General features: G+C 47.2%; 3 protein-coding genes across 6 annotated transcripts in view; 1 reads left to right on the top strand and 2 right to left on the bottom strand.

The window, feature by feature from the left end:
• The first annotated feature begins 23 nt into the window (after window positions 1-23).
• Window positions 24-1,621, top strand: NDUFAF3 (NADH:ubiquinone oxidoreductase complex assembly factor 3). 2 transcript variants are annotated; one of them, XM_007168768.3, is made up of 5 exons: window positions 24-126; window positions 653-845; window positions 1,013-1,079; window positions 1,174-1,274; window positions 1,353-1,621. In XM_007168768.3, the coding sequence occupies exons 2-5, from the start codon at window positions 747-749 to the stop codon at window positions 1,467-1,469; spliced, it is 384 nt and encodes a 127-aa protein (XP_007168830.1). In that variant the 5' UTR covers window positions 24-126; window positions 653-746; the 3' UTR covers window positions 1,470-1,621. The 2 variants fall into 2 exon arrangements, with proteins under 2 accessions (XP_007168830.1, XP_007168828.1); XM_007168766.3 differs by lacking the exon at window positions 24-126 and adding an exon at window positions 146-566.
• A 519-nt stretch (window positions 1,622-2,140) lies between these two features.
• Window positions 2,141-7,113, bottom strand: IMPDH2 (inosine monophosphate dehydrogenase 2). 2 transcript variants are annotated; one of them, XM_007168764.3, is made up of 15 exons: window positions 6,941-7,113; window positions 6,456-6,504; window positions 6,138-6,239; window positions 5,943-6,017; window positions 5,392-5,598; window positions 4,803-4,890; window positions 4,530-4,729; window positions 4,358-4,448; window positions 4,163-4,258; window positions 3,818-3,889; window positions 3,012-3,155; window positions 2,782-2,926; window positions 2,546-2,689; window positions 2,379-2,462; window positions 2,141-2,276 (listed from the first exon to the last, which is right to left on the bottom strand). In XM_007168764.3, exons 1-15 carry the CDS (start codon window positions 7,036-7,038, stop codon window positions 2,255-2,257), a joined length of 1,617 nt encoding a protein of 538 aa, XP_007168826.2. In that variant the 5' UTR covers window positions 7,039-7,113; the 3' UTR covers window positions 2,141-2,254. The 2 variants fall into 2 exon arrangements, with proteins under 2 accessions (XP_007168826.2, XP_007168827.2); XM_007168765.3 differs by lacking the exon at window positions 3,818-3,889 and having other exon boundaries at window positions 6,941-7,112.
• Window positions 7,114-7,411: 298 nt separating this feature from the next.
• QRICH1 (glutamine rich 1) overlaps window positions 7,412-24,012 on the bottom strand; it is a 56,368-nt gene continuing 39,767 nt past the window's right edge. For both annotated transcript variants that reach the window (XM_007168762.3, XM_007168763.3), the window contains exons 4-10: window positions 18,436-18,613; window positions 17,669-17,823; window positions 15,919-16,033; window positions 10,653-10,761; window positions 10,142-10,293; window positions 9,714-9,804; window positions 7,412-8,298 (exon numbers count right to left, since the gene is read on the bottom strand). In XM_007168762.3, coding sequence (XP_007168824.1) covers window positions 8,106-8,298; window positions 9,714-9,804; window positions 10,142-10,293; window positions 10,653-10,761; window positions 15,919-16,033; window positions 17,669-17,823; window positions 18,436-18,613 — 993 coding nt within the window. In that variant the 3' untranslated portion in view covers window positions 7,412-8,105. The remainder of the gene's footprint in view (window positions 8,299-9,713; window positions 9,805-10,141; window positions 10,294-10,652; window positions 10,762-15,918; window positions 16,034-17,668; window positions 17,824-18,435; window positions 18,614-24,012) is intronic.

The raw sequence follows: 24,012 nt of genomic DNA, 5'->3' as shown, positions 1-24,012 counted from the left end.
ACTCGGGGGACAACCGAGGGAAACCTGAGCTGCCCACCTCGCCCTCGGAACCCGACTCTCCAAAGCCGGGATTAGAGGCTTGGGGGCTGACGCCACGCCCTGGCCAGGTGTGCGGGAGTCGAACAGGTGCTCGGCCGCCCCGCCCCGGGCCCCGGGAGGCCGGCGTAATGGCTGAGAGCCGGGGGCCAGGCCGCGGCTGGGGCCCAGGCAGTGCCCTGAGGCCAGCCACGCCACCAGGTGTCCGGCTCCCGCAGGACGGCCTGCGGAGATCTGGGGAGGGGCGGACGGCAGGTGCTGACACCGGAGCCGCGCTGGGGGACGCGCCTTCATGGGATCGAGGCCCCTGGCCCGCTCCTTCCTCTCTCCCGCGCTGGGCCGGCCCAGTTGCGCGGTGCCCTCCGCGACGCTGGGGGCGCTGTAGCCGCGCTAGGCTTGGTGACGCCACGACCCCGCTGTGCTTGCGCCAGCCTCCCTGCACGCCGGTCCGCCATGGCCGCCGCGTTCGTGCTTCGCAGCCAGTACCGAGCGCGGCTCGCCCTTCGCTGTCCGCCTGTGCAGCTGCCATGGTGAGCCCGGACCCAGCGTCCCTGACCACCCGCTCCTACGGCCGGCGATTCCCGGCCCCCTAGACCCTGATCATACCTCTCCGCAGGGCCCCGCGGCGTGGGCATCGGCTCACGCCGGCGGATGACGAACTGTATCAGCGGACGCGCATCTCTCTGCTGCAGCGCGAGTCCCCGCACGATATGTACATCGACAGCTACAACAGCCGCGGCTTCACGGTCAACGGAAATCGCGTACTTGGGCCCTGTGCGCTACTCCCACACTCGGTGGTGCAGTGGAACGTGAGCCCTTCCCTGCAGTGAGGAAACCGAGGGCCAGAGTCACAGGCCTGCCCCCTGATTCTGTCCCTGGCACACCTGGCTTTTCTTTTGCCCCGCACTGGAGCAAGTAGAGGGCCTCTGGGGAAACCTAGGTGGACTTGTATTTAACTTGTCTCCTCCCCACACAGGTAGGTTCCCACCAGGACATCACCGAGGAAAGCTTCTCTCTCTTTTGGATGCTGGAGCCCCGAATAGGTATTGGAGGAGGGGAGGGCTGAAGTGCTGAGCCCCAGAAAGCCACCCTCTAGACAGACCTGGTTGTAGACTAGCCGTGCCCATCCTTCTCTAGAGATTGTTGTGGTGGGCACTGGAGACCGGACTGAGCGGCTGCAGTCCCACTTGCTGCGAGCCATGAGGCAGCGGGGCATCGCTGTGGAAGTGCAGGACACAGTATGTCTGGGACTTGGGAATGCGGAGGGGAGCCCAAGCTTAGCACTAGCCCAGCTGATGCTGGCTTTCTCTTTGCAGCCCAATGCCTGTGCCACTTTCAACTTCCTGTGTCATGAAGGCCGAGTGACAGGAGCTGCTCTCATTCCCCCACCTGGCGGGGCTGCACTCACATCTCTGGCCCAAGCTGCAGAATGAACCACCAGGAACTTACCTTACCCGTCCAGGAGGGCCCTGGCACCTTTTGCAGAATGCAGGGATTTCCAAAGCTTTCACTAGTCCCTCCTCCTTTGTCACTGTAACACTTGTCTTGTTTGCCAGCAAATTAATAATTTAACCCACTTCTCTGATTTTGTATTAGGTGTGTTGCTGGCCAGGCGCTGCTGGCTCAGTGAGTTCTTGGAGGGGGTTGTGAAGGAACCAAGGGGTCATCTATTTGTTTACACTGCTTGGCCTCTCAGAGGCCAGGAGACAGTATAGGCACCTGTTCTAAGCTGTATATCTATCTACTTGCTGACATGCAGATTTAAGGGGACCTCTGTGTTTTCTCCACGAGGTCCTTTTAGAGATTCAAGTTAGAGAATATGTATGTGGGTCTCAACCTGATCCCATGTGGCCAAACTTTGGGCTAGCAGGAGGCCCCGTGGATGCGAGTCCAAAGCCCCATGGACTGTTCTGTGACCCTTCCTAAGCAGCCACAGGCAATTTCTGAGACCAAACCCTTGGGGGCCAGAGCTTGTCTGAGCTGCCTTTTGAGATGCCTCAGGAGGGGCTTTTTGAATCTAGTACTACCCCCCACTTCCAGTTCCTTGAAGCACCCTTATCTGGGGGCATGAGGCTTTCTCTGGAAATGAAGGTGCTTTATTTTTGTGTATCTGTGATGGTGGCAGCTGCAGAGCCCCACCTGCTTGTTGACCTCAAAGATCAGGCATCACTTTTTTTCAAACTTTTATTGAAAAACCGAGGGTGTGCTGTATCCCTTTTCAGAAAAGACGCTTCTCATACCTGTTGGCAGAAGGACCAGCTGTGAGGTGAGGGCAGGAGCATGGAGGCATGGAAGAGACCTCCACCCCAAAGACAGAGGAGTGGAGAGGGTTGGTCACTTACGAATGGAGGCTGTGGACACCACCTTCCACCTGAGCTGAGGATGTTCTCTTCTCAAACTTGAGCTCTCCAGAATACATCATGGCTCTGAAGAGAGGCAGAAGTCAGATGTGGGTAGCTGGCCCTGGACCAGCCCCTCTACCCAATGTCCCAGCTCCCTAAGCTCTTACCGGACTTGGGTCAAACTCTTGGCACCAATGTCCTGGCAGGAGTGCTGGATGCCGGCAATCAGGTAGGGCACAAATTTGTGTATGGATCCTTTATCCTGCACAGCCCCAGACACCCCCTGGGCCACCTTGATTTTGTCAGCTTCACTGCAGGGAGAGGCAGGAAACAGGCAAAGTCGAAACATGGATGATGCTGCCATTGCAGGGTTAGCATAGGGCAACCGACCTGCCTGTCCCACCTGAAATATCGGTTCTGGCTGCTGAGATGCTTGTCCATGGCATCGAGAGAACCCATACCACGATATTTCTTTAGCCGGATCCCATCAGAGAAGAAATACTCGCCAGGGGCTTCAGTGGTAGCAGCCAGGAGGGAGCCCATCATAACTATGAACAGAAGGAATGCTGGGGGAAGACCCTGAAAGGCATTAGGGAAGGAGACCCACTAGGCTCCCTGAATGTTGGGCCTCACCTGTGGAGGCCCCAAGGGCCAAAGCTTTGGCAATATGGCCCACATTTTGGATTCCTCCATCAGCGATGACAGGAACACCAAAGCGCCGTGCATATTCTGACACCTTGTACACTGCTGTTGCTTGGGGCCGCCCACAGGCCAGCACTGTTGAGACATGGAGGAACAAATGGGGGTGGCGTTAGTGGGAACAGGCAAGAGGCTCTGTGGCCACAAATCAGCACCCAGGAGCTCTCAGTTACACCTGCACCAGGACTGCAGCCTGGTAGAGGAAGAGTCTTGTCTGGGATGGCTGCTGCCCCATCAGCCTTAAACAGTACAAATAGCTGTGATGGCTTCCATTCACCCTTGGCATGTGTGCGTGCATATGTGCATGGCCCAGGGCAGCCTCAGGCACGTGCAGTCAGCAGCCGGGAAAGCCCCGCCCAATTGATATCAGGTGGGGTAGGGGGTCACCGTGCAGTTAGTACCCAGAGACCCACCCCTTGCTCCCTGCATGGTGGGTAGCTCAGGCAAGATCAGGGCAGTGGTCGTGTGGAAGGAAGAGTGGACCCCGGAGTTGGTCCTTAAGCTGTGCCTACTGAGGAGATGTGGGCAGAGCAGGGCCTACCTGGTGGAGGTCCTGCCCTACAAACACCCCAGGAAGAGAAGGGAGCTGTGTTCTTGAGCAGCTCCCAAAACCATGGTCTGTCATTCAGTTTGCCCTGCCCACCCGTCAGCACCACAAACCCCGGGAGCTACAGCTACAGTCAACCAAGCAGCGGGGCAGTGGGCAGCTGGGCCGGGCCAGTGGACCGGGCCGGACTTACTATAGCAGCCCGTGACAGTAGAAGGGCATTTGGGGCTGTGGGACTTTATGTCTGGAGGGATCTTGGGAGCCGCTAAATAAAACAAACAGACCAGAGTTTAGAGAGGGCACGGAGCAGGAGCGGGGAGGCCAAGGCTAGGTGGGGGAGGAAGTGGCAGGTGAAGAATGACGAGAGCTCGTCTTACTTCCAGCATGTTACCCATCCAAGGGGCCTGTTTGGCCCTGGGGCTGCCCCTACTGGAGGACTCAATGTAGTTCCTGTAAGAGCGCATGGCTCCAGGGCATGTGGGGCTAAGGGCCCTGCTAAAGCCAGGTCTCTGAGGGCCTCGCCAAAACGTGTTCTTACCTTCTTGAGTGATGCAGATGGAGCCACTGCCCATTCCCACCCGCAGGGCATCTACACCAGCATCAATGAGGTTCTTGGCCTGAGCAGCTGTGACCACTGCAAGGAGGAACAGGGAAAGGCTCACATGAAGGTCTACGTGGGAGCCTAGCTCCCCCACTCTCGCCCCACATCCTTCAGTGCCCAGTCTTGTCTCACCATTGCCTCCAATGACTTGGAGACTGGGGTATTTCTCTTTGATGTACTTGATCATGTTGATCTGGAAGATGGAGTTTCCCTGGGAAGAGTCCTGAGACAGGAAGGTAGTCCCAATGAGACTGTGGTATGACAGCTGCTCCTACCACCCCACCTTGCCTGTGCAGCAGCTCACCAAAACTACCACGTCCACACCAGCCTGGGCTAGCAAGTCCAGCCGATACTTGTCATCCTCATGAGTGCCAATGGCTGCTCCACACAGCAGCTGCTTCTTGGCATCTTTGGAGGCCAGTGGGTAATCTCGGTTTTTCTTCAGGTCTGTCCGGGCAATGATGGCCACCAGCTCATCATCTTCATTTACAATAGGTAACTTTCCTGAGGGCAGGGCAGGACATAAATCAGGACCTTGGTCTTTGGTTCCAGAACCCTTCCTACCTCTAGGACTCACCCTTCTTGCTGCGCTGCAGAATTTCATTTGCTTCCTTCAGTGTGATTCCTGCAGGGGCTACCACCAAGTCTTCCCTCTTTGTCATGATCTATAAGAGAGGGGAGTTGTGAGGAATGGCAATAGGAGATCAGGCTTCCCAACAGACCCTGCCCTAACTCAGCGGTGAGGTTCCAAAGACCACCATGTTTACACACCTGCACCCAGACTACCCTCAAGTAAACCCAACAGTCTGCAGCAATCTAGTGGCAAGAGTGAGAATTTAGTAGAAAGGGCATCAGGTACATGGAGCACATTGTGGAGAAAGAGCCACACCAGAGAAATGACAAGAGGCTGAAGTTGGTCCTTGAGCACAGCCCCCACTCTGGGTGTGGCAAAAAATTTGGGTATGCTGGCAAACATTTGGGCAGATTGAAAGCCTTTGGTGGGGAAGGGATGCAGGAACCCCATGAAAGGGTCAGAAACTTAGCCGGGTGTTCATCTTTCCTGGACAGCAGAGGCCCTCAGAGTTGCCATTCAGACAACAGAACAGAATCCTTTATCTTCAGCCTGGGCTGTCAGAGTTTGCCTGTGCTCTGTCAGTGGCACCCACCTCTCCCAAAAACCGGTCATGCTCCTCCTCCTTGAGAAAATCAATGTCCCTCGAGGAGATGATGCCCACCAGGCGGCTCCCCATACGGCCTGTGTCAGTGATGGGGATACCACAGAAGCCATGCCGGGCCTTGGCTTCAAAGACATCCCGCACTCGATCCTTGGGACTGAGGACCACAGGGTCCGTGATGAATCCCTGCTCGTATTTCTGGAAGGGATGGTGAAAAAGGGCACTTCTGAACCACTTTCATCAGACTTTTGGTTTGAAGCCTGGGATCTGTGCCAGCTCCCCCTTTGGCAGTGCCACAGGATCAAATCACACAAACACTTCAATCCCAGAGCTAGGAGACATGAGTGAACTGCAGGCACTGTCCACCTGGCCCTCTTCTGTTGCTTTAAGACACAGGGTCTCAGGCTCTTCTCCTCAGGAATTGAACCCCCACAGTGGGAAAGAAAGGATCCTAAATTAGGAGATTAATTCCCCCACTCCCACCCCACTCCACCTCAGTGCAATTCCCAGGAGCTCTTGACCGTGATCTTTTCCCTTCTGACCTTCACTTTACGAACTTCATTGGCCTGGAATTCTGGTGTACAGTTGTGGTGGATGAAGCCAATACCACCTGTAAGCTGCAGGATACACAAAAAGAAAATGGGAAAAGTGACAAAGAAGAAGAGTGGCATGATTGTATGCCTTTGGGAAAGAGAGATGGGGCCCCTGCTTCTGCCCTCACATGCCACAGTGCTCACCGCCATTGCTATGGCCATTCCAGCCTCTGTGACTGTGTCCATGGGTGAGGAAACAAGTGGGGTCTTCAGAGTGATCTTTTTAGTCAGAGCAGAGGTCAGGTCCTAAAGAAATAAGGCCAACTAATGTGCAAAAGCACCTCATATACCTCAGGGTGGTGCCATGTTCCCCGCAAAACAGGTGCTCTGTATGACCTGCATGCCAGTAAGACCATTCCATAGCATCCACCCCCAAAAGCAATCTACTGAGGTAGTCGAGAGGGGACAGCAGCACTTTTATCCAACCTTGATACTTAGGATCCAATTCCTGTCCATACTCACCACTTGGTCTGCAGTGAAATCGATGTACCCGGGGAGAATGAGAAAGTCACTAGAGGGGAGGGGAATTGGGAGTAAGGGTCAGGCTTATGGCAGCCTGAGACGCCATCCTCATAAATCATCTCTTAAGGCATTCCGGCAGAGAGGGAAATGACCTAGCCCGAGTATCACAGGCAAGGCAGAGAACAAGGTAGAGATGGAGACAGCGGACCTTTTCTGCCACCTAGCTGTCATCAGCGCCTCTGGCATCCTGACAACTCCATGTGCCCAGAGAACGGAGTTTCTAACCTAGAAATCTCAGGCACTACCAAGATGCCTCCTCCATCCCGCCCGCTTCAGACCTGTCAAACTGAACCTGAGATGGGTGGGGAGTTTCCGGAACCTGTCCCCCACGCCCGAGCCAAGCGGGCTCAATGGAAGCCCCACCCGGCCTCCCAACCCTGCGCGCCGCTCCTCTCCTGGCCCAGGTGAGCCCGCTAGGCCCGCACTTGTAGGTGAGGCCGTCCCCGCAGTTGAACAGCTGCTGTGCCGTGAGCCCGTCGTCCGGCACGTAGGACGTGCCCCCGCTAATCAGGTAGTCGGCCATGGCTAGCGCGGGGCAGGGCCGCGCGTCTCCGAGGACGGCGCCGCAGAGGCCTCCGCCTTCTGGGCCGCGCCAATATAAACCCGCCGATATCGTCACTGCGCCCAGCACGTCGCCGACGTCAGGACGCAGCACGCACGTACAGAACTCGTACGCCCTAGGGGCGGGGCTGGCGGTAGGGAACGCAAGCGCATAGCACACCCTAGGGCTGTTTCCTGTTGCTACCCCCTCCCGCAGGACCTCGCCCGTCCAACGAACAGGCAAGGCTTTGCTGCCACTGTCCCGCCTGGCTCCTCCCAAATGAAGAGGCGTTGTTCACTAACATGTTGAAAAGACGTGCTTGTCATTCTTAATAAACAACTAGATTAAGAATACATAAGAGAAACAGAGTGGTATCTTTATATGATACACAAGTGTATGTTACAAGAATTCCATCAGGCACAGAAGCCTCAGGTTTAAGGCCTCAATGTTAGGCCAAAAAAAAAAAAAAAAAAAGACATGGTAAAGTTTTTACTTTAACATCTAAAATGTCACTTGTCATAAAGGAGGGTGTAATAGAAATTGTCTTTAATAAATCATAATTGAAGTTCCCCTCATTTTCCTTCCATTAAGATGCTAGGTTTATGTCTGAGCATGAAGAAAGAAAAGACCATGGCTCCCCTGTAGTCAGCGAAGTCTGCCAGTCAGAGTGGAAGCCAGCTGGGGAGAGTCCCTGGAGGGTCCATCCATCATTAATTCCATCTTTCTGGAGGAAGGGAAGGGGCGACATTTCTCCTAACAGTCCAAGCCCTTTCCTCAGGCCCCACACAAAAAAGTCAGCCAGCAACTGTCTAGGACATCTGGCTCTCAGGAAACCCAGAGCCCCCATGGGCTGAGAAGTCTGCCACAGCAGGTTTATGAAGATGCACAGGGGGCAAAGTTTCCTTTTACATTTGAAATAGAAGCAGTCTGAAAGGGTTCATAACTACACCAATAAAAAAAGAAAAGAAAAAAAAATGGAGGCCTCTTCTTTAGTGTGAAAGTGTCCGTTTTTTCCTGGATGGTCTCCCTTGCACCATGGCTGAGGGATCTCAGTGCATGGTGCTTGCGTTGGCCACCGCAATGGCCTCCTGAATTTCTCTTATCACCAGGATCCGAGTCAGCATCTGTCCCATCTGCTCTCTGCTGATAGGCTGGACTGAGTACCAGATTGGGCTGTTGGGGGCCACCACCGGCTCGGGCGTCAGGTAAAACGTGTCATTCCGGCCTTTCACACTCTGGGGGCTGAAGAATACATGGGTAAAAGCTGGGTAAAACCACCATGATCTCAACCCTCCCACCATGAACCTCCTAAACAGATGCTATCTGCAAAAGATGGTAAGCTCTGGAAAGCATGGTGGCACAGCTCCTAAATTCCATGCAGCCAACACACACTACCTCTAGGACGTCCCTTTGGAGTTACTGCAAATGCCAGTGTTAGGCTGCCCATCTTCTGCTCCTCCCTCACACACTGCCAGGTGTGATTCCTCTGACTAGGGCTCCCAGGGCTCATCTACTTGAGTCCAACCATATCCCACTCTGAACCAATTTCAGCACCCAGAAGGTCCATCTCCAAGTCTTTGCTTATGTTGTTTCCTCTACTCCATCCACTGATAATTCCTCAACTTGATCTGAGGGACTCTGACTTCTCAGCTTGGCTATGATGCTGGGGCCTTTACCTGGACTCACACCCCCTCAACGTTGTGCTGTACTTCTCTTAAGTACTTAGCACATGCCATCCTCTAACAGTTATTCATCCACTGATTCAAGATTTATCAAAGGGCTGCTGTGTGCCAGGCCTGCACTAGGTGCTGATATTAAAAGAAATGAGTGAGACCCAGGAGTCCCTATATTATGGAGTTTACAGGTAAGAGGGGAGACAGACAGCAGTTAAACAGTTACATAAAGACAAAGAAAATAACAAACAGTGGTAAGGGTTACAGAAGAAACAGCCGGAGGGAACAGGCAGGGAATTTGGAAATGCTTCCCTAATAAAGCTCTTTTAAGGATGGATAGGAGCTAACTAGCTAAACAGGCAGGGGGTGGCAGGGTCTGCCCAACAGGGAAAAGTTCTGTGCAGAGGTCTTGAGGAAGGGAGAGCATGATGCCCTTCAGTGGAGAAGAGCCAGTGTGGCTAGAGAGCCAAGAGCTACACGGACATGAGGTTAACAAGGGAGAGTACATGAAAGGCCCTGCTGGCCACATTAGGATTACTGTCTTTCTCTGTAGAGTAAAAGGAAACCACTAAAGGTTTTAATCTAAGTAACACGGTAAGACCTACAATGTAGAAAGATCTTCTGGCATTGCTGTTAAGATGATATACCAAACTGCAGGGGCAGGGGAGAACGAAAGCCAAGGAAAGGAGTTCCCCTTAGATTGACAGTGGTGGTGAGAAAAGGTCAAGGCCAGGAAGATGAAGGGCTATGCTCACTATGTGACAGAGGCAGCCTCTCTGTACCGTCCTCCCTCTACCTTCATCCTCTCTCCATGAAAGTGGACCATCAGGGAGCAGTGCTGGGCACATGCTTTGGGAAAACCAATAAGGTTGCTTCTATATTTAGCTTTTCGGAAGTGTGTTTTTACTCTGCCTGGGACTAGAGAATGCTTTTGTGCGCACGCGCACACACACAGGTCACCCAGTCACAATAAAGCCTCCTCACCATTTAAAGAGGTAGAAATCGTAGAGCTTGATAGGACATCTCAGTGGATTCTCTGGATTTTCCGTCTGTTCTGCATACATGTCATCTGTAACTATAAAACATACCCCACCACCACCACAGACATGGCATCAGACTGCCTTTACTCAGGCTCAGATTAGAAACCTTAGGCTTCCAGCCATCCCAACCAGGAAATACTGGGAAGGAAAAGGGTGTGAGGCATGGGCAGTGAGTATGAAAGGAAAAGGCAGCTATCATTTCTGGGGTGTCTCTCCTTCTACAAGAGTTTGAAGTTTCTGGCTGGGGAGAAGGGAATGGAAAATTCCTATCCAGCAAATCCCAATCTTCACACTCATTACTAGCCCCCCAGGCACAAGGGCAGGGCAGGACCAGTAGCACCTGTTTCTGCAACCCCTACCTCTTTCCCCTACCTTTCTGGCCAGTCTGGTGTATCCCAAGTGCCTTCAGGTACCGAATACTCGTGCTTTTATCCTTAGGATTAGAGGGGTTCTTCTTTGTCTGTCGTAAGACCTTGGAGAAAGCCAGCTTCATGTGCTGGTCCACTGTCTTCAACAGGAAGTATCTGCACCACAAGTGAAAGCAAGGCAAAGGGAGGGGTGCCAGGAGGAGACCGTGACTTACCCTCTGCCATCAGGGCTTCAGAGGAGCCGCTGCCCACACTCCCAGAATCTGGGCAGGCCCACACCCAAACACACTGTCTAGTGGAGGAATCTCATCAAGACTGATGGTAGGGATCTGGCAAGGCTGTCTGCCTCACTGGTTAGCACACAAAATGTAGCCAAGTGGGGCTGAAGGCTTTCAGTAGCTCAAAGGCTCTCAAGTATATGTCAAAGGTATTCAGAAGTCCATCTGGATAGTTTCTACCCTCTTCATTGGGCAGATGCCAGCAGTGGCTAAGCATGGAGCCTCTAGAACACTTACTTGGTGTTAAAGAACATGAGGGTGGTCAGCAGGGTGGAAGGGGAGTGAGCGCCGAGCTGCTTGCACTCCCACAGCATCTCCTCAGTCACGTGGCTGGGCAGGACATAGCCTAGGAGGAACAGAGTACTGCTACAACAAAAGGATGGCAGGTGGTCCCTCAAAGGTGCAGGATGGGAGGTGTGAAGCACAACAAGGACCACACAGGAGTACAAGTTTAACTGGAGAAGTCTTCCTGGGATATGGCAGAATCATCTGGAAAGCTTGTTAAAACATAAACAGCTGAGTCCCAACCCAAGTTTCTGGGCAGGACCCGAAAATGTGTGTTTTCAAGAAGTTCCTAACACCACACTTTAAGAACCACTGCCCTACATGATCACTCTCACCTGATGTTAATTCTTCCTCTAATTGAAGATTAATATGGGGTAGAAGGACATCCCTCAGAGAAACACCCAAAAGTATAAGCCAACCTCTCTGCATATATGCAAACTTCTCTGAAGAGGGTACAGAGCTTTCATCATACTTTCAAAGGTATCCAGGCCAGGGCCCAAAGAACTGGTATACACGCCCGTTTGCCCTTGTTAAACTTCTCATGTCTTCCATCTCTAGAAAGCAAACCCATTCTCATCCCCTTTGGAAAAAGGGGAGAATGATATTCAGATCTATTATAGGTTTCCTCCATAGGGCAAGTTTTACTGTAAGACCCTGGTTCATAAGCTAACTGAAAGCTGGACAGGGGCTAAGGCAGTGGTTTGATCAAGAGCCCTGGGCAGGCAGGTCTACACCAAAGGAAGATGACACTTCGGCTGATCATCAAGCCCCCTTCATATGTTCATTCAACAGTCAATGTCCAAGTGTATGTGTGCCAGGGACTGAGGGCATGGTGAAACCGCAACAGACACCAGCATTCTCCTGCAGGAGTTTCAGAATTCTCCAGGCAGGGAGTGAGGGTGGCACTTCTTAGAAGCAGGGGAATGTTCTGCCCAATACATTCCTTTTCTCTGTTCTTGCCAAAGCTGGCCCTCTGACTCCATTAGTGCACTTCCATCTCTTTAGGGAATGTCTGCCTCTACTATTCTATTTTGTGGCCCAATGGCAATGAGATAAACTTCCTTGCTCTCAGACAAATCTTAAGCAGGATGAGTGACAGAAGATAGCCCTCCTCAGGGAAGGCCAGCCCTAGGAGTGGCCCCAGGCATACCTTGGCATGCCCTATTTTCCCTGGGTTCACTCTGCCGCCTGGTGTCACTTCCCTATAACCACTTCTTAACAACACAAAGTGAACTTTAATGCCTGAAAACCAGAACTCCTGGCACAGGCAACAGGAGATACAGATGGAAACAACATATAAAAGTCTCATAGTTCTGAATCTGAACTGTAAAGCATCAAAATGATCTATTTTATATTAATTTTTTTAGTTAGGCCTAGAAACCCAAGGAGCAATGAGCACCCCTACCATCCAGACTGTGATAACGAAATACCATTTAACACTGAAAAGTACCATGCTCCATGGAGAACTGATCAATTCCACAATGGGAGACAGAAAATGTCCAGGATAAGCCTGGAACATTCTGGCAAACCAGAAATCAAGGAAGTAGGATCATGTCAAATGAACTTAAGAGCCAATTTAAAGAGGCTCCAAATGGCCAAAGATGGGACAATTTGTGCATCATTAAAGATAACAAGTGCAATGAATTGAATCATATTAAATATGTTTAAATTAATTAGCTCACAATGATTCTTTAAACAAACAAACAAAAAAACCCCAGCTGGAGGAAGCTGGTGAACCAACTCATTACTGTGAAAACTGCTAAACAAAGAAGAAGAAACAAGCCCTTATCCTGTCTCTTCTATACAATCTATACTGCTAGGAATTCAAAGAGTTGATGAGGGAAAGTTTCTCTTTGTATTTCAGCTAATAATGAAGTAATAGCATTAGAATACCACTGCTTGCAACTCGTCATGAATGAATGGATCCAGACATTATGGGCACCTGATGGAAGTAAGCAACCCATCTATGATGTAACCTTGCCAAAAAGAAAACACACAAAAAAAACAAAACTTGATTAATCAAGTCTTTATATGCAACTACCAATTAACTGTAAATACAGGGGACAGAAGAATATGTTAAATTACAGCATGGAGATATAATAGTAAAAATTAGACTTTTTAAAAGGCTAGTTTCTTCCATAAATAAATTGCAAGAAAAATAATCAAGGGGGAAATTAAAGATTAAAGCTAAACATTAAAAGGTATAACAGCAATTTCAACGTGTGGACCTTATCTGCAACTTGACTCAAACAAATAAAATTCTGATATTTATGGGACAATTAGAAATTCGAACAAAGGGTAGAATTTGATGACATTATGGACTTATCTTTTTTAAAAAAAGTATAATAATGGCATTGTGGAATGTCAATAACACATATTAAAATATTTACGGATAAAGTGTCTGGGATTTATTTCAAAATAACATGGTTGGGGGAACAGGCAGTGTATATATGGGACAAGATTTGCCATGGGTACATGGGAGTGCCATTAATTTATTCTGTTTATTTTATATGTGCTTGAAATTTCCATAATAAAAAGTTTTAAAAAGCAAACTTTATATAGCCACACTTGGTTTGAAATTTTGCAAATCATGTACAGTGATTCACTTACTCAGGTGTCTGTTCTAATGACATCCCCTCAGAGAGGCCTCCCTCCTAACGTACCCGTAACACTTTCCATTCTCTGTGCTTTGTTCTTCAAAGCACTTATCATAAATTAATGTGATTATTTATACAGTCTCCCCCGTTAGACTGTAAGCTTCATTTTGTTCACTACTGAATTATATTATGTACACCTGGAACTGTCTGGCACATAGTAGGCACTCAAAAAAATATTTGTTTAAACAATATTTTTTTTAAAAGGTTAAGCATGTAACTATGACGACAAATGTTAACTAGACTAAATCATTTTGCAATATATACATACTGTATCAAATCACTGTTGTACACCTGAAACTAATATAATGTTATATGTCAATTATATCTCAATTTTAAAAAAAGATTAAGAAAAAGTTAAACAACATACATTCTATTAAATCCAGAGCCAGGATTAAAACTCAGATATTCGTGTGGACATAAGGTTTTCAACTCATTTGGGTAAATACAAAGAAGCATGTCTGCTGGATCCTAAGGTAAGAGAATGCTTGGGAATTCAGCCATTCTAATAGGTATATAGTGGTACATCACTGTATGTATGTATGTACGTATTTATGCCTGCTGTGCCATGTGGCTTGCGGAATCTCAGTTCCCCGACCAGGCACTGAACCTGAGGCACAGCAATGAAAGCACCAAATCCTAATCAGTAGGCCACCAGGGAACTCCCATCACTGTTGTTTTAATTTGCCATTTCCTGATGATATATGATAAATATCTTTTCATATACTTATCTGCCAGCTTCTTTGGTGAGGCATCTGTTCAGATCCTTGACCCATTTTTTAACTGGGTTCTTTGTTTTGTTATTGTTGACTGTTAAGAGTTTTTTATATATTTTGGATCCCAGTCCTTTATCAGATATGTGTTTTGCAAAGATTTCCTCCCAGTCTGTGGCTTGTCTTTTCATTCTCTTAACAATGTGTTTCACAGAGAATAAGTTTTTGTTTGCTTGTTTTTTAAATTTTGATAAAGTCCAACTTACCAATTCTTTCGTTTCACAGATTGTGCTTTTTGTGTTGTACCTAAAAAGTTACCAACAAACCTGAGGTCACCTAGATTTTCTCCTATTTTATCTTCTAGGAGCTTTATAGCTTTACATTTAGGTCTATGATTCATTTTTTAAAAAAATATGTGGATGTCCAGTTGTTCCAGCAGTGTTGGTTGAAAAGACTATCCAGGGAATCCCTGGCGGTCCAGTGGTTAGGACTTGGTGCTTTTCACTGCATGACCCAGGTTCAATCCGTGGTCAGGGAACTAAAATCCTGCAAGCCACATGGCGGGGCCAAAAAAATAAAAGAAAACAAAACAAAAGACTATCCTTTCTCCATTTAACTGCCTTTGCCCCTTGGTCAAAGATAAACTGGTTATATTCGTGTGGTTCTATTTCTGGACTCTCTATTCTGTTCCATGGATCTGTCTATTCTTTCACCAAAGACCTGCACACAATGTTTACAGCAGCTTTATTCATAATTACTGAAACATGGAAACAACCAAAATGTCCTTTAATAGGTGAATGGATAAACAAACTGTGGCACATTCATAAAATGGAATATTATTCAGCAAAAAAAAAAAGAAATGAGCTATCAAGCCATGAAAAGACATGCAAGAACATTAAATGAAGTTATTGAAAGAAATTAACACTAAATTATTCTAACTATATGACATTCTGGAAAAGGCAAGATTATGGAGACAGTAAAAAAGATCAGAGGTTGCCAGAGAGTCCGGGGAATGGAGGGAGGGATGAATAAGTGGAACACGGGGGATTTTAGGGCAGTGAAACTTCTGTATGATGCTGAATTGTAGACACATGTCATTATACATTTGTCAAAACCCACAGAATATACAACCCAAGGAGTGAACTCTAATGTAAACTTCAGGCTTTAGTTAATAATAATGTACCAAACATGGGCTCATCAATTTTAACGAATACACTACACTAATACAAGATACTAATAATAGGGGAAACGCTGTGTGAGGGAGTATATGGGATTCTCTGTATCTCCTGCTCAGTTTTCCTGTAAACCTAAAACTGCTCTTAAAAATAGTTTATTTTTTTTTAAAAAAACAAACACCTCAAACATTCTACTGCGAAACTCATGTTCTTTCCAACACAACATGCTGCCCAGGTTATCCATGGGTAAAGCAAAAATTATGTTCTATATATGTAGAACGTATGTTTAAACATAAGGGGAAAAAAACTCAATATGTAATATAATTAACCTACAGATGAAATAGTTCATAATTCTTAATTTTTGCAAGGATTCCAATTTGAATCAATAAATTTTAATAGGGAAAAAAAATGGAGTAACTACCCCACACTCTGCATGCCCCTGTGTCCTTGCCACACTGGAACCAGCCAGATTCTCTGTCTGGTGAGCCATGCCCCTTCCACATCAGGCCAAGCAGCACAGAGACTGATGTTTGGGGCCTGGGATTTATAGCCTCCTCACCCACATGCTATATCACAGCTAGCCACACAAGTAGCTGATCTTTTTTTTTTTTCCTCCCCAGCTGATCTTTTTAAAACCCAGGTGCTAAAGACATCCAAGGACTAGGAAGATTCTTACCAAGTGGAGTGACTCGGGGCTGAACGTCCTTCAGAACTTCATGCAGCCACTCCGTGAATCGAACATAATAAAGATCGGAGAAAATGTCATCAACCCGTCCATTTTCAAAAAGATACTAAAAGAAAAATAATCAATAAAAGTTGTCGGTAGTCTCTTGGGCAAGTTGTCGAGGAGAAGCAAACATTTTTCTACCAGTACCCTCACCTCTCCCTACCCATTCCTCCCCCATTAACAAAACAACACACCAAGTCAAAACTGTCCAGCGGGGACCTCCCTGGTGGTCCAGTGGTTAAGAATCTGCCTTCCAATGCAGGGGACTCGGGTTCGATCCCTGGTTGGGGAACTAAGATCCCACATGCTGCGGGGCTACTGAGCCCATGCACCACTACTAGAGGGAAGCCCACACGCCGCAACGAAAGATTCTACGTGCTGCGACAAAGAGCCAACGCAGCCAAACAAATAAATTAAAAAAAAACTGTCCACTGTGTGGCACTTTCATAGTATACTTCAGCATGTGAACTGACTCTCACAACACTCTTGAGAGTTGGGTCAATGGAGCAGATTTTGTGAATGCTATTTCACCCAAGCAAGGCATTGTCTTGTGGTAGCAAAAATCACGATGTGGGCTCCAGGGTCAGCCTCTTATTAGCTATGGTATAAGTTTAGTAACTCATGCGAGTCTTTTAACTTTGGGGGCTCAGTTTCCTTGTTTGTAAATGGAGATGACTGTGCCTGCCTTCCAGGAGTGAGAGAGCATGGAATGAGACAAAGCATGTAGAGCAATTCACCCAGTGCTCTGGGTGACTGGTTAAGAAAGAGGAACAAAGTGGAAGATGGGCTTTTCTCAGGCCTAAGCAACAGGGTGAGTCCTAGTTAGCAACTGTTCTTCCATCATACTGTGGGCTTCTCCACAATAGCATTCAAACACTAAGAAATCCACCTCTGCTCTCCTAAACTGCCAGTCCTAAAATGAATTTCTCTGTTAATCTTCATCTTAGATGTCCTGAAAACCTAACTACAGTTGTATATTCTAGCTAGACACTTCCAAATAACTATTTTGCATTAATGCGGGAAACAATGAGAAGACGAGCTACATGTCAGCACGAGACTTTTTTCTGGATAAATTGCTTTTCTGCAAACTACATGTTTACTTTAATGAAAAGTGTTATATAAATGTTCCATGATAAAAAAAGGCTCTAAGGTAATATAGCAAATTTTTTTTTAAAAAATTTTTATTTATTTATTTCTTTACTTATGGCTGTGTTGGGTCTTCATTTCTGTGCGAGGGCTTTCTCAAGTTGTGGCAAGCGGGGGCCACTCTTCATCGCGGTGCGCAGGCCTCTCACCATCGCGGCCTCTCTTGTTGTGGAGCACAGGCTCCAGACGCGCAGGCTCAGTAACTGTGGCTCACGGGCCTAGCTGCTCCGCGGCATGTGGGATCTTCCCAGACCAGGGCTCGAACCCGTGTCCCTTGCATTAGCAGGCAGATTCTCAACCACTGAGCCACCAGGGAAGCCCATTATCAAATATTTTAATAGATGTTTCTCTAGATAGTGGGATTATGATGATGTTTATTTTATTTTTTAAAGTGAATATGTAGATCTTTTCCAATTTTAAAAAATTCATTATATAATTGAAAGAGAATGTCTTTACTGTAACCACTTGCTTGTCATTTTACTAATTTGACTACCCAGCAAATACCCAATGGGAACACAGCTCAAACATGTTCCTGTGAAGTTCTGTTTCCTACCTTTTGAATACACAGGAAAATATAGTACAGCACATCTGGGTCATAGGGTTCACCTTCTCCATTTCGAGCTTCCCGTGTCATTAGACAGAGCCCATAATTCAACTCGGCCACAGCAGAAGAGATGAGATCTTCCTGGAATCGCAGCAATTGACGCCCTGCAACACAAGCCCCAGAGGTTAGTGAGGGTCCTGGCAACAGCTGTCTCTTTACTGGTTGCTCATATCCCTGGAAGGAGGTTTCAGAGCAGACACCACCCATGAAGGTGCTGGGATGAAAATGGTCACCTGTATCTACGATCAGAACTAGCCTACAAAGACAATAATCCTGTTTGCCCTATTACACAAAGGGTTTCCTTCCCACAATCCTTCCTACCTCACGTATCCCCCCAATTATTATTAGGACCAAGACATGAAAGCAAAAACACAAAATCCACCCTCTGTAATATGAGGAAGTTGTGAGGATAATGCTAAGGAAGAGGGCCCCTGAGTGCACTCACTAATTCATATCTCCTCCCAGAAGTCTCTCTGTCCCAGAAATCCATGTGTACAAAAATGCCTGATCTTGGGCAAACCCCACAAATTCTGCTCATTTACAGTAGGTCCGGCCTGCTTGTTGCTTGTCTTGAATTCAGCATACTATTTCAGATGGTGCTCCCTAGTGCCCAGAGAGCCAAGGGACACCACCTTCCTGCCATTCTGTCCTCCTGCTGCTTAAGTACCATTGCATTTTTGACAGAGTCCAACCCCCTTTCCCTCCCAAACACTTACTCCCAATGGGTGCCAGTCTGTTCTGAGCATCCTTCTCTAGCTCAGCGTTCTTGGTCTGTGCCCAGTTTTTCCATACTTCAAGCCCTTCTTCTGGCTTCAGAGAATTTGGAAGCAGAAGTTCTGGGGAAGGCTGTGGCTGTGACTGTGGTTCAACTTCAGCAACTTGGACAGTTTGAGCCTATGAGAGAGAAACCATCAAAATGTGTCCAAAGGCCTTTTGGCAAAACTGCCGGAAAAATGTTACTTATAGTAAAAAACAAAAACAAAAAACAAATGTACCATACTAATGTTAGATGTTAATAACTGCAGAAATTGGGTGTGGGGTTTATGGAAATTCTGCGATTTTCCTATAAGTCTAAAACTGTTCTAAAAAATAAAAAAAAAATCTCAAAAAAAAAAATGTTACTTATAGTTCTTTTAATTAAAAAACCTCTCTTCTCCTTGCTGTTCTACTTTCAAGAACCTCTGGAGTTCTATTCTTTACTCCAGAGACAGCAAAGGCTAGTGCAAAGCTCCTCAGTCTTGGTTGTACTTCTGAATCTCTGATTTAAAAACACCAATACCTGAGCTCCACCCCAGAATCTCTTTTTAAAGAGGTATCAGTCTTTTTAAAACCTTCCCATGTAAAAAGGCAATTCTAACGTTTAGTCACTGCTCAGAACTACTGGCACAAAGCACTGCTCATCAAACTACAATGCACAAATAAACCCTTTGGGGATTTTATTTTTTTATTTTTATTTTTTTTAAACATCTTTATTGAAGTATAATTGCTTTACAATGCTGTGTTAGTTTCTGCTTTATAACAAAGTGAATCAGTTATGGGGATTTTATTAAAATGCAGATTCTGATTAGAAAGACCTCAGGTGGGACCTGAGATTCTGGCATTTCTAACAAGCTCCCAAATAAGGAAGCTGGTCTGCAACCTATACTTTGAGTACCAAGTGTCCAGACTGTGAAACTTGGCTGCACCTTAAAATCATCTGGCTGATTTTAAAAAACACCCATGCCTGGGCCTTATCCACAGAGATTCTGATTTAATTGGTCGAAGGTGGAAGCCTGCCAGCAGTAGTTTTAAAAGCTCTCCAGGTGATTCTAATGTCCAGTCATGGTTGAGAATCATCCTTCATGTTCCTTCTCAATAATACTGTTTTGGCTCATAAGGACATTTTCTAGAGACAGAAGGCACTGTTTTGTCTTCCTGCCTCCAAAGGAAGAGTAGTCCCATCCTCAATGGTCTGACAGCCAAACCATGCAGCCAAAGGGGCAGAGACTGTCCATGACCTTCAATCACAATCCCCATCAGGCAGGATAGACACCAACACAGATACAAAGCACAGGTTCTTGGGTCTCACACATCTATCTACATTGTGAACAAATTCCCTTGAGCAGTTTTCCATGCCAGGGCCTACTAAAGGGCTGAAGAATGCCTAATCATTCAAATTGAAGGCAAAATAATTTATTCATGACACAAATTTGCTTATCAATAAATAAAAATAAAAACTACCTTACTAGCTTTGATATAAGATACATGATCAAACAAGGAGATAAAAGAAATACCAGTGCTAGGCCCTTAAATGTCTGTCAACCCTGGAGCTCCCCTCTAGACACACTTCTCAGTTCAACTACCATTCTCCTTGGTGAGTCTCAACCACCTTCCCAGTTTAGATCTCCATGTTTGTAGAAATGATTGCTAACTCTGTGACTCTATGCTAGACGGTCCCTTAATATACCCAGTGGGTACTGTACATCTCCAGCTGAACATCTGAAAGCCACCTCACATTAACATCTATGGAGAGAATTCATCACTTTGCCCATCCAGAAGTATTCTCCTCAGAGTTCCCTCTCTTACCTTGTTCAATGGCAACACCATCTACCCAAGCTAGAAATCTAGGAGTCTGACTGGGTAAGCAGGTGGGGGCCAGAGGATGTGGGGCAGTGCTTCTCTGTCTTATTAGCCAGGGTCCCTTCACTGTGTGCCTCCACCCACTACATGTAACACTCCTAATCATCCTGACAACCAAAATTCTTCTACACATGTTCAAATGTCTATCAGTGGGTAGGGGAAGTAGAAGTCTCATCCAGGTTGAAAACTACTGATGCAAGTAAGGCCTTCCACACTTGGTGTAGAGTTTTTCCTATTTGTGATGGAGACCTGAAAAGAGTTTTAAGTTGGGAAGTGACATAATCTTACATTTTAAGGAAATTATTCTTGAGCTGTAGAAAATGGATTAAAGAGCAAAAGTGGAAGTAGGTGCTGGTGGCCAAGACCAGGATGGTGGCAGTGAAATGATTTAAGAGATTCTGAGAAGTTTGGTGGTAGAATCAATGTGGCTTGTTGATGAATTGACTGTGAGGAGTAAGATAAAGCAGACTCAAGGATCTCAAGGATGACTCCTGGGTTTCTGGCTTAAACAAATGGGTGGATGATGGTATCACTTTTTGAGACGGGATAGTTTTTGATAGTAGTAGAGGGGATGCTAATGAAGCGCTGAGATATCTTTAACAAATGCAAGTAAATAAATAAGTAGGCTGGGGCTTCCCTGGTGGCGCAGTGGTTGAGAGTCTGCCTGCCAATGCAGGGGACACGGGTTCGAGCCCTGGTCTGGGAAGATCCCACATGCCGCGGAGCAACTGGGCCCGTGAGCCACGGCTGCTGAGCCTGCGCGTCTGGAGCCTGTGCTCCGCAATAAGAGAGGCCGCGATAGTGAGAGGCCCGCGTACCGCGATGAAGAGTGGCCCCCGCTCACCACAACCAGAGAAAGCCCTGGCACAGAAACGAAGACCCAACACAGCAATCAATCAATCAATCAATCAATCAATCAATAAGTAGGCTGCTGAGTGTATGGGAAAGGTCCTAAGGGGAAAGGTACAGTCTAGGGATAAAGATCTGTGTGTCAATGCAGTACATGGGTTAAGACATGGGCTCTAGATCCAGCCTGTCCAAGGTTGAATGCCAACTCTGCTACTTACTAAAAGGTGGCTTTGGCCTTGTTGTTTAATCTCTCTGTGCCTCAGTTTCTTCATTTGTAAAATGGAGATAGTAGTACACACCTCTTAAGGTTGGTGTGAGAATTAAATGAGTTAATATATGCAACACTAAGGACAGTGCCTGGCAGATAGTGTCAGTGATTATCACCTTCTGCAGCAGACATCTAGAGGATTCTGAAAATCATGACAATGGAGAGGAATCCCTTGGGGAGAAGAGAGGGTTAGTACAGAGCTTTGAGAAACAACATGTATGGCTCAGACAGAAGAGAAGGAGGCTTCAGCAAAGTCTCCTGAGAAGGAAAAATAACCAGTGGGGTAGGAGGAAGACCAGGAGTGCATAATAACATGGAAGTCCAAAGGAGAGTTTCAAGAAGACAGGCATGGTCTGTTGTGCTGTGTGTTGCTATAATTGAGATAAAAACAGACACGTCTGTTGGATCTGGCCACAGGGAGGTAGGTCACTGATGACCTTGACAAGAGCAGACCCAGTCATGAGTTGAAGGGAAAACTGGTTAGCAAGTAGAGTCAGCCTGTGCAGATAATCCTTTTGAGAACTCTGGGAATAAAGTAAAGTGGAGAAATAGGGGAACAGATGGAGGTGGGTGTGAGGTCAAGGGAGGGAGGTTTAGCCACAAATCTGGTTTTAAACACAGGATATAAAAGAGCTTTCAAAAAGGGTATGCCAGGTGAAGGAACACATCAGCTCTCCTTAGGGTTCAACTCACATCACAGCACAATTATCTTCCCATGGGCTACGAGGGCTCCAAGGGCAGACTGTCTTATTCACCTCTGTTTCCCAGCACCTAGAACAGAGCCTGATAAGGAGGGCAGAGGGATATTTGTGGTGTAAATGGACAAACTCATCTTTCCTGCATGATGGGTATTCTTCCCAATTTTTCTTTTTCTGGTAATAACCCTTGACATACGTCGCTATAAGACTTTGCCAAAGGAGACAAAGCCTCTGAAGAACATGAAGAACGCTAAAATGAACTTACTAAAATGAACTCTAGAAAAGATTTTCCTGCTGAAGGGCCCAGATGTGCAAATTACAAGCAGAGCCCCATGAGCAACAAGAGTCCTGAATTGCAAATTGGAACATCAGGCCCAGGAGAGCAGAGGAGAGGCCTGATGCGCTCCATCCCTGTGAGCAAAAGCTCAGCACAGAGCACCATTACAAGTCTCCTGTCTGGTCTCTCCTACATGCAATCAATTCTACACACCAGTAATTGATTCTTCTTATTACCATGACTCTTAGGATTCTGGAAAATTTTCCTACCACAGATCATGTCAACTCTTCACTTTGGGAAGATAGCCCCTTTGCCCCCTGTACTAACTCCTCTCCCATGGTTCTCCTCCTCTCATGTTAACCTAGGCCGTATCACTTGTGTCCACCCTTGGCTCTTATTCATCCTGCTCCATCCTTCTGTCAATCTAAGCTATAAACTAGAGATCAAATGCCATTTTTTCCACAAAGATGCCTCTGCTGACGTTTAACCTAGATTGATTTCTGAATTCCCAGCTTGACTTTGTGTGTGTAGCACACGTTGTCACACTTGATTATGCTGCTTTATAAATACTTTACAGAAACAAATCATATGTTCTCACTTCCACTAGACTATAAGCTACCCGAAGCAATGACACTGTCTTGTTCTACTTCTAGGCCTGACAACTGGATATTTAATAGGTCCTTAACAAAGTCACGTAAGATTAACATACTGTTGCCTCTATGAAACCACTCGGTCAGCTTTTGCTTACCCAATCATTTACATCTTGAGTTTCTGAGTGTGGTCCCTGGTCTAACAGTGCTTTGTTTGTGCCAGCTCCCTCACATGCATTCCCAGAGCTCCTGGGCTGAGGCACACTACCTTCACCAGTCCCATGAGACCAGAGGCCCTACATCCACTCTAAATGTCTGCCAGACAAGGGACCAGAAACTTTACTAACAGTCTTAAAAGGTGGATCTGTGATAGCCTTAAGAAGATTAACAGTTAGAAAAGATAAAAGAGCCAAGCAATTTTAAAGTTAAAATTTCAACAGTTCTGGGCTTTCCTGGTGGCACAGTGGTTGAAAATCCACCTGCCAATGCAGGGGACATGGGTTTGATCCCTGGTCCGGGAAGATTCCCACATGCCGCAGAGCAACTAAGCCTGTGCGCCACAACTACTGAGCCTGTGTTCTAGAGCCCACGAGCCACAACTCCTGAGCCCACGTGCCACAACTACTGAAGCCCGTGTGCCTAGAGCCAGTGCTTCGCAACAAGAGAAGCCACCACAATGAGTAGCCCCCGCTCACTCCAACTAGAGAAAGCCTGTGCGCAGCGATGAAGACCCAACGCAGCCAAAAATAAATTTTTAAAAAGTGCCTCTTTAAAAAAAAACATTTTGGGCTTCCCTGGTGGCGCAGTGGTTGAGAATCTGCCTGCCAATGCAGGGGACACGGGTTCGAGCCCTGGTCTGGGAGGATCCCACATGCCGCAGAGCAACTAGGCCATGAGCCACAACTACTGAGCCTGCGCGTCTGGAGCCTGTGTTCCGCAACTAGAGGCCGCGATAGTGAGAGGCCCGCGCACCGCAATGAAGAGTGGCCCCC

The sequence above is a fragment of the Balaenoptera acutorostrata genome, chromosome 10 (assembly GCF_949987535.1).
Source record: "Balaenoptera acutorostrata chromosome 10, mBalAcu1.1, whole genome shotgun sequence".
Lineage (NCBI taxonomy): Eukaryota > Metazoa > Chordata > Mammalia > Artiodactyla > Balaenopteridae > Balaenoptera > Balaenoptera acutorostrata.
The sequence above is the reverse complement of the archived record's forward strand: the minus strand, read 5'-3'. Positions and strand labels throughout refer to the sequence as shown.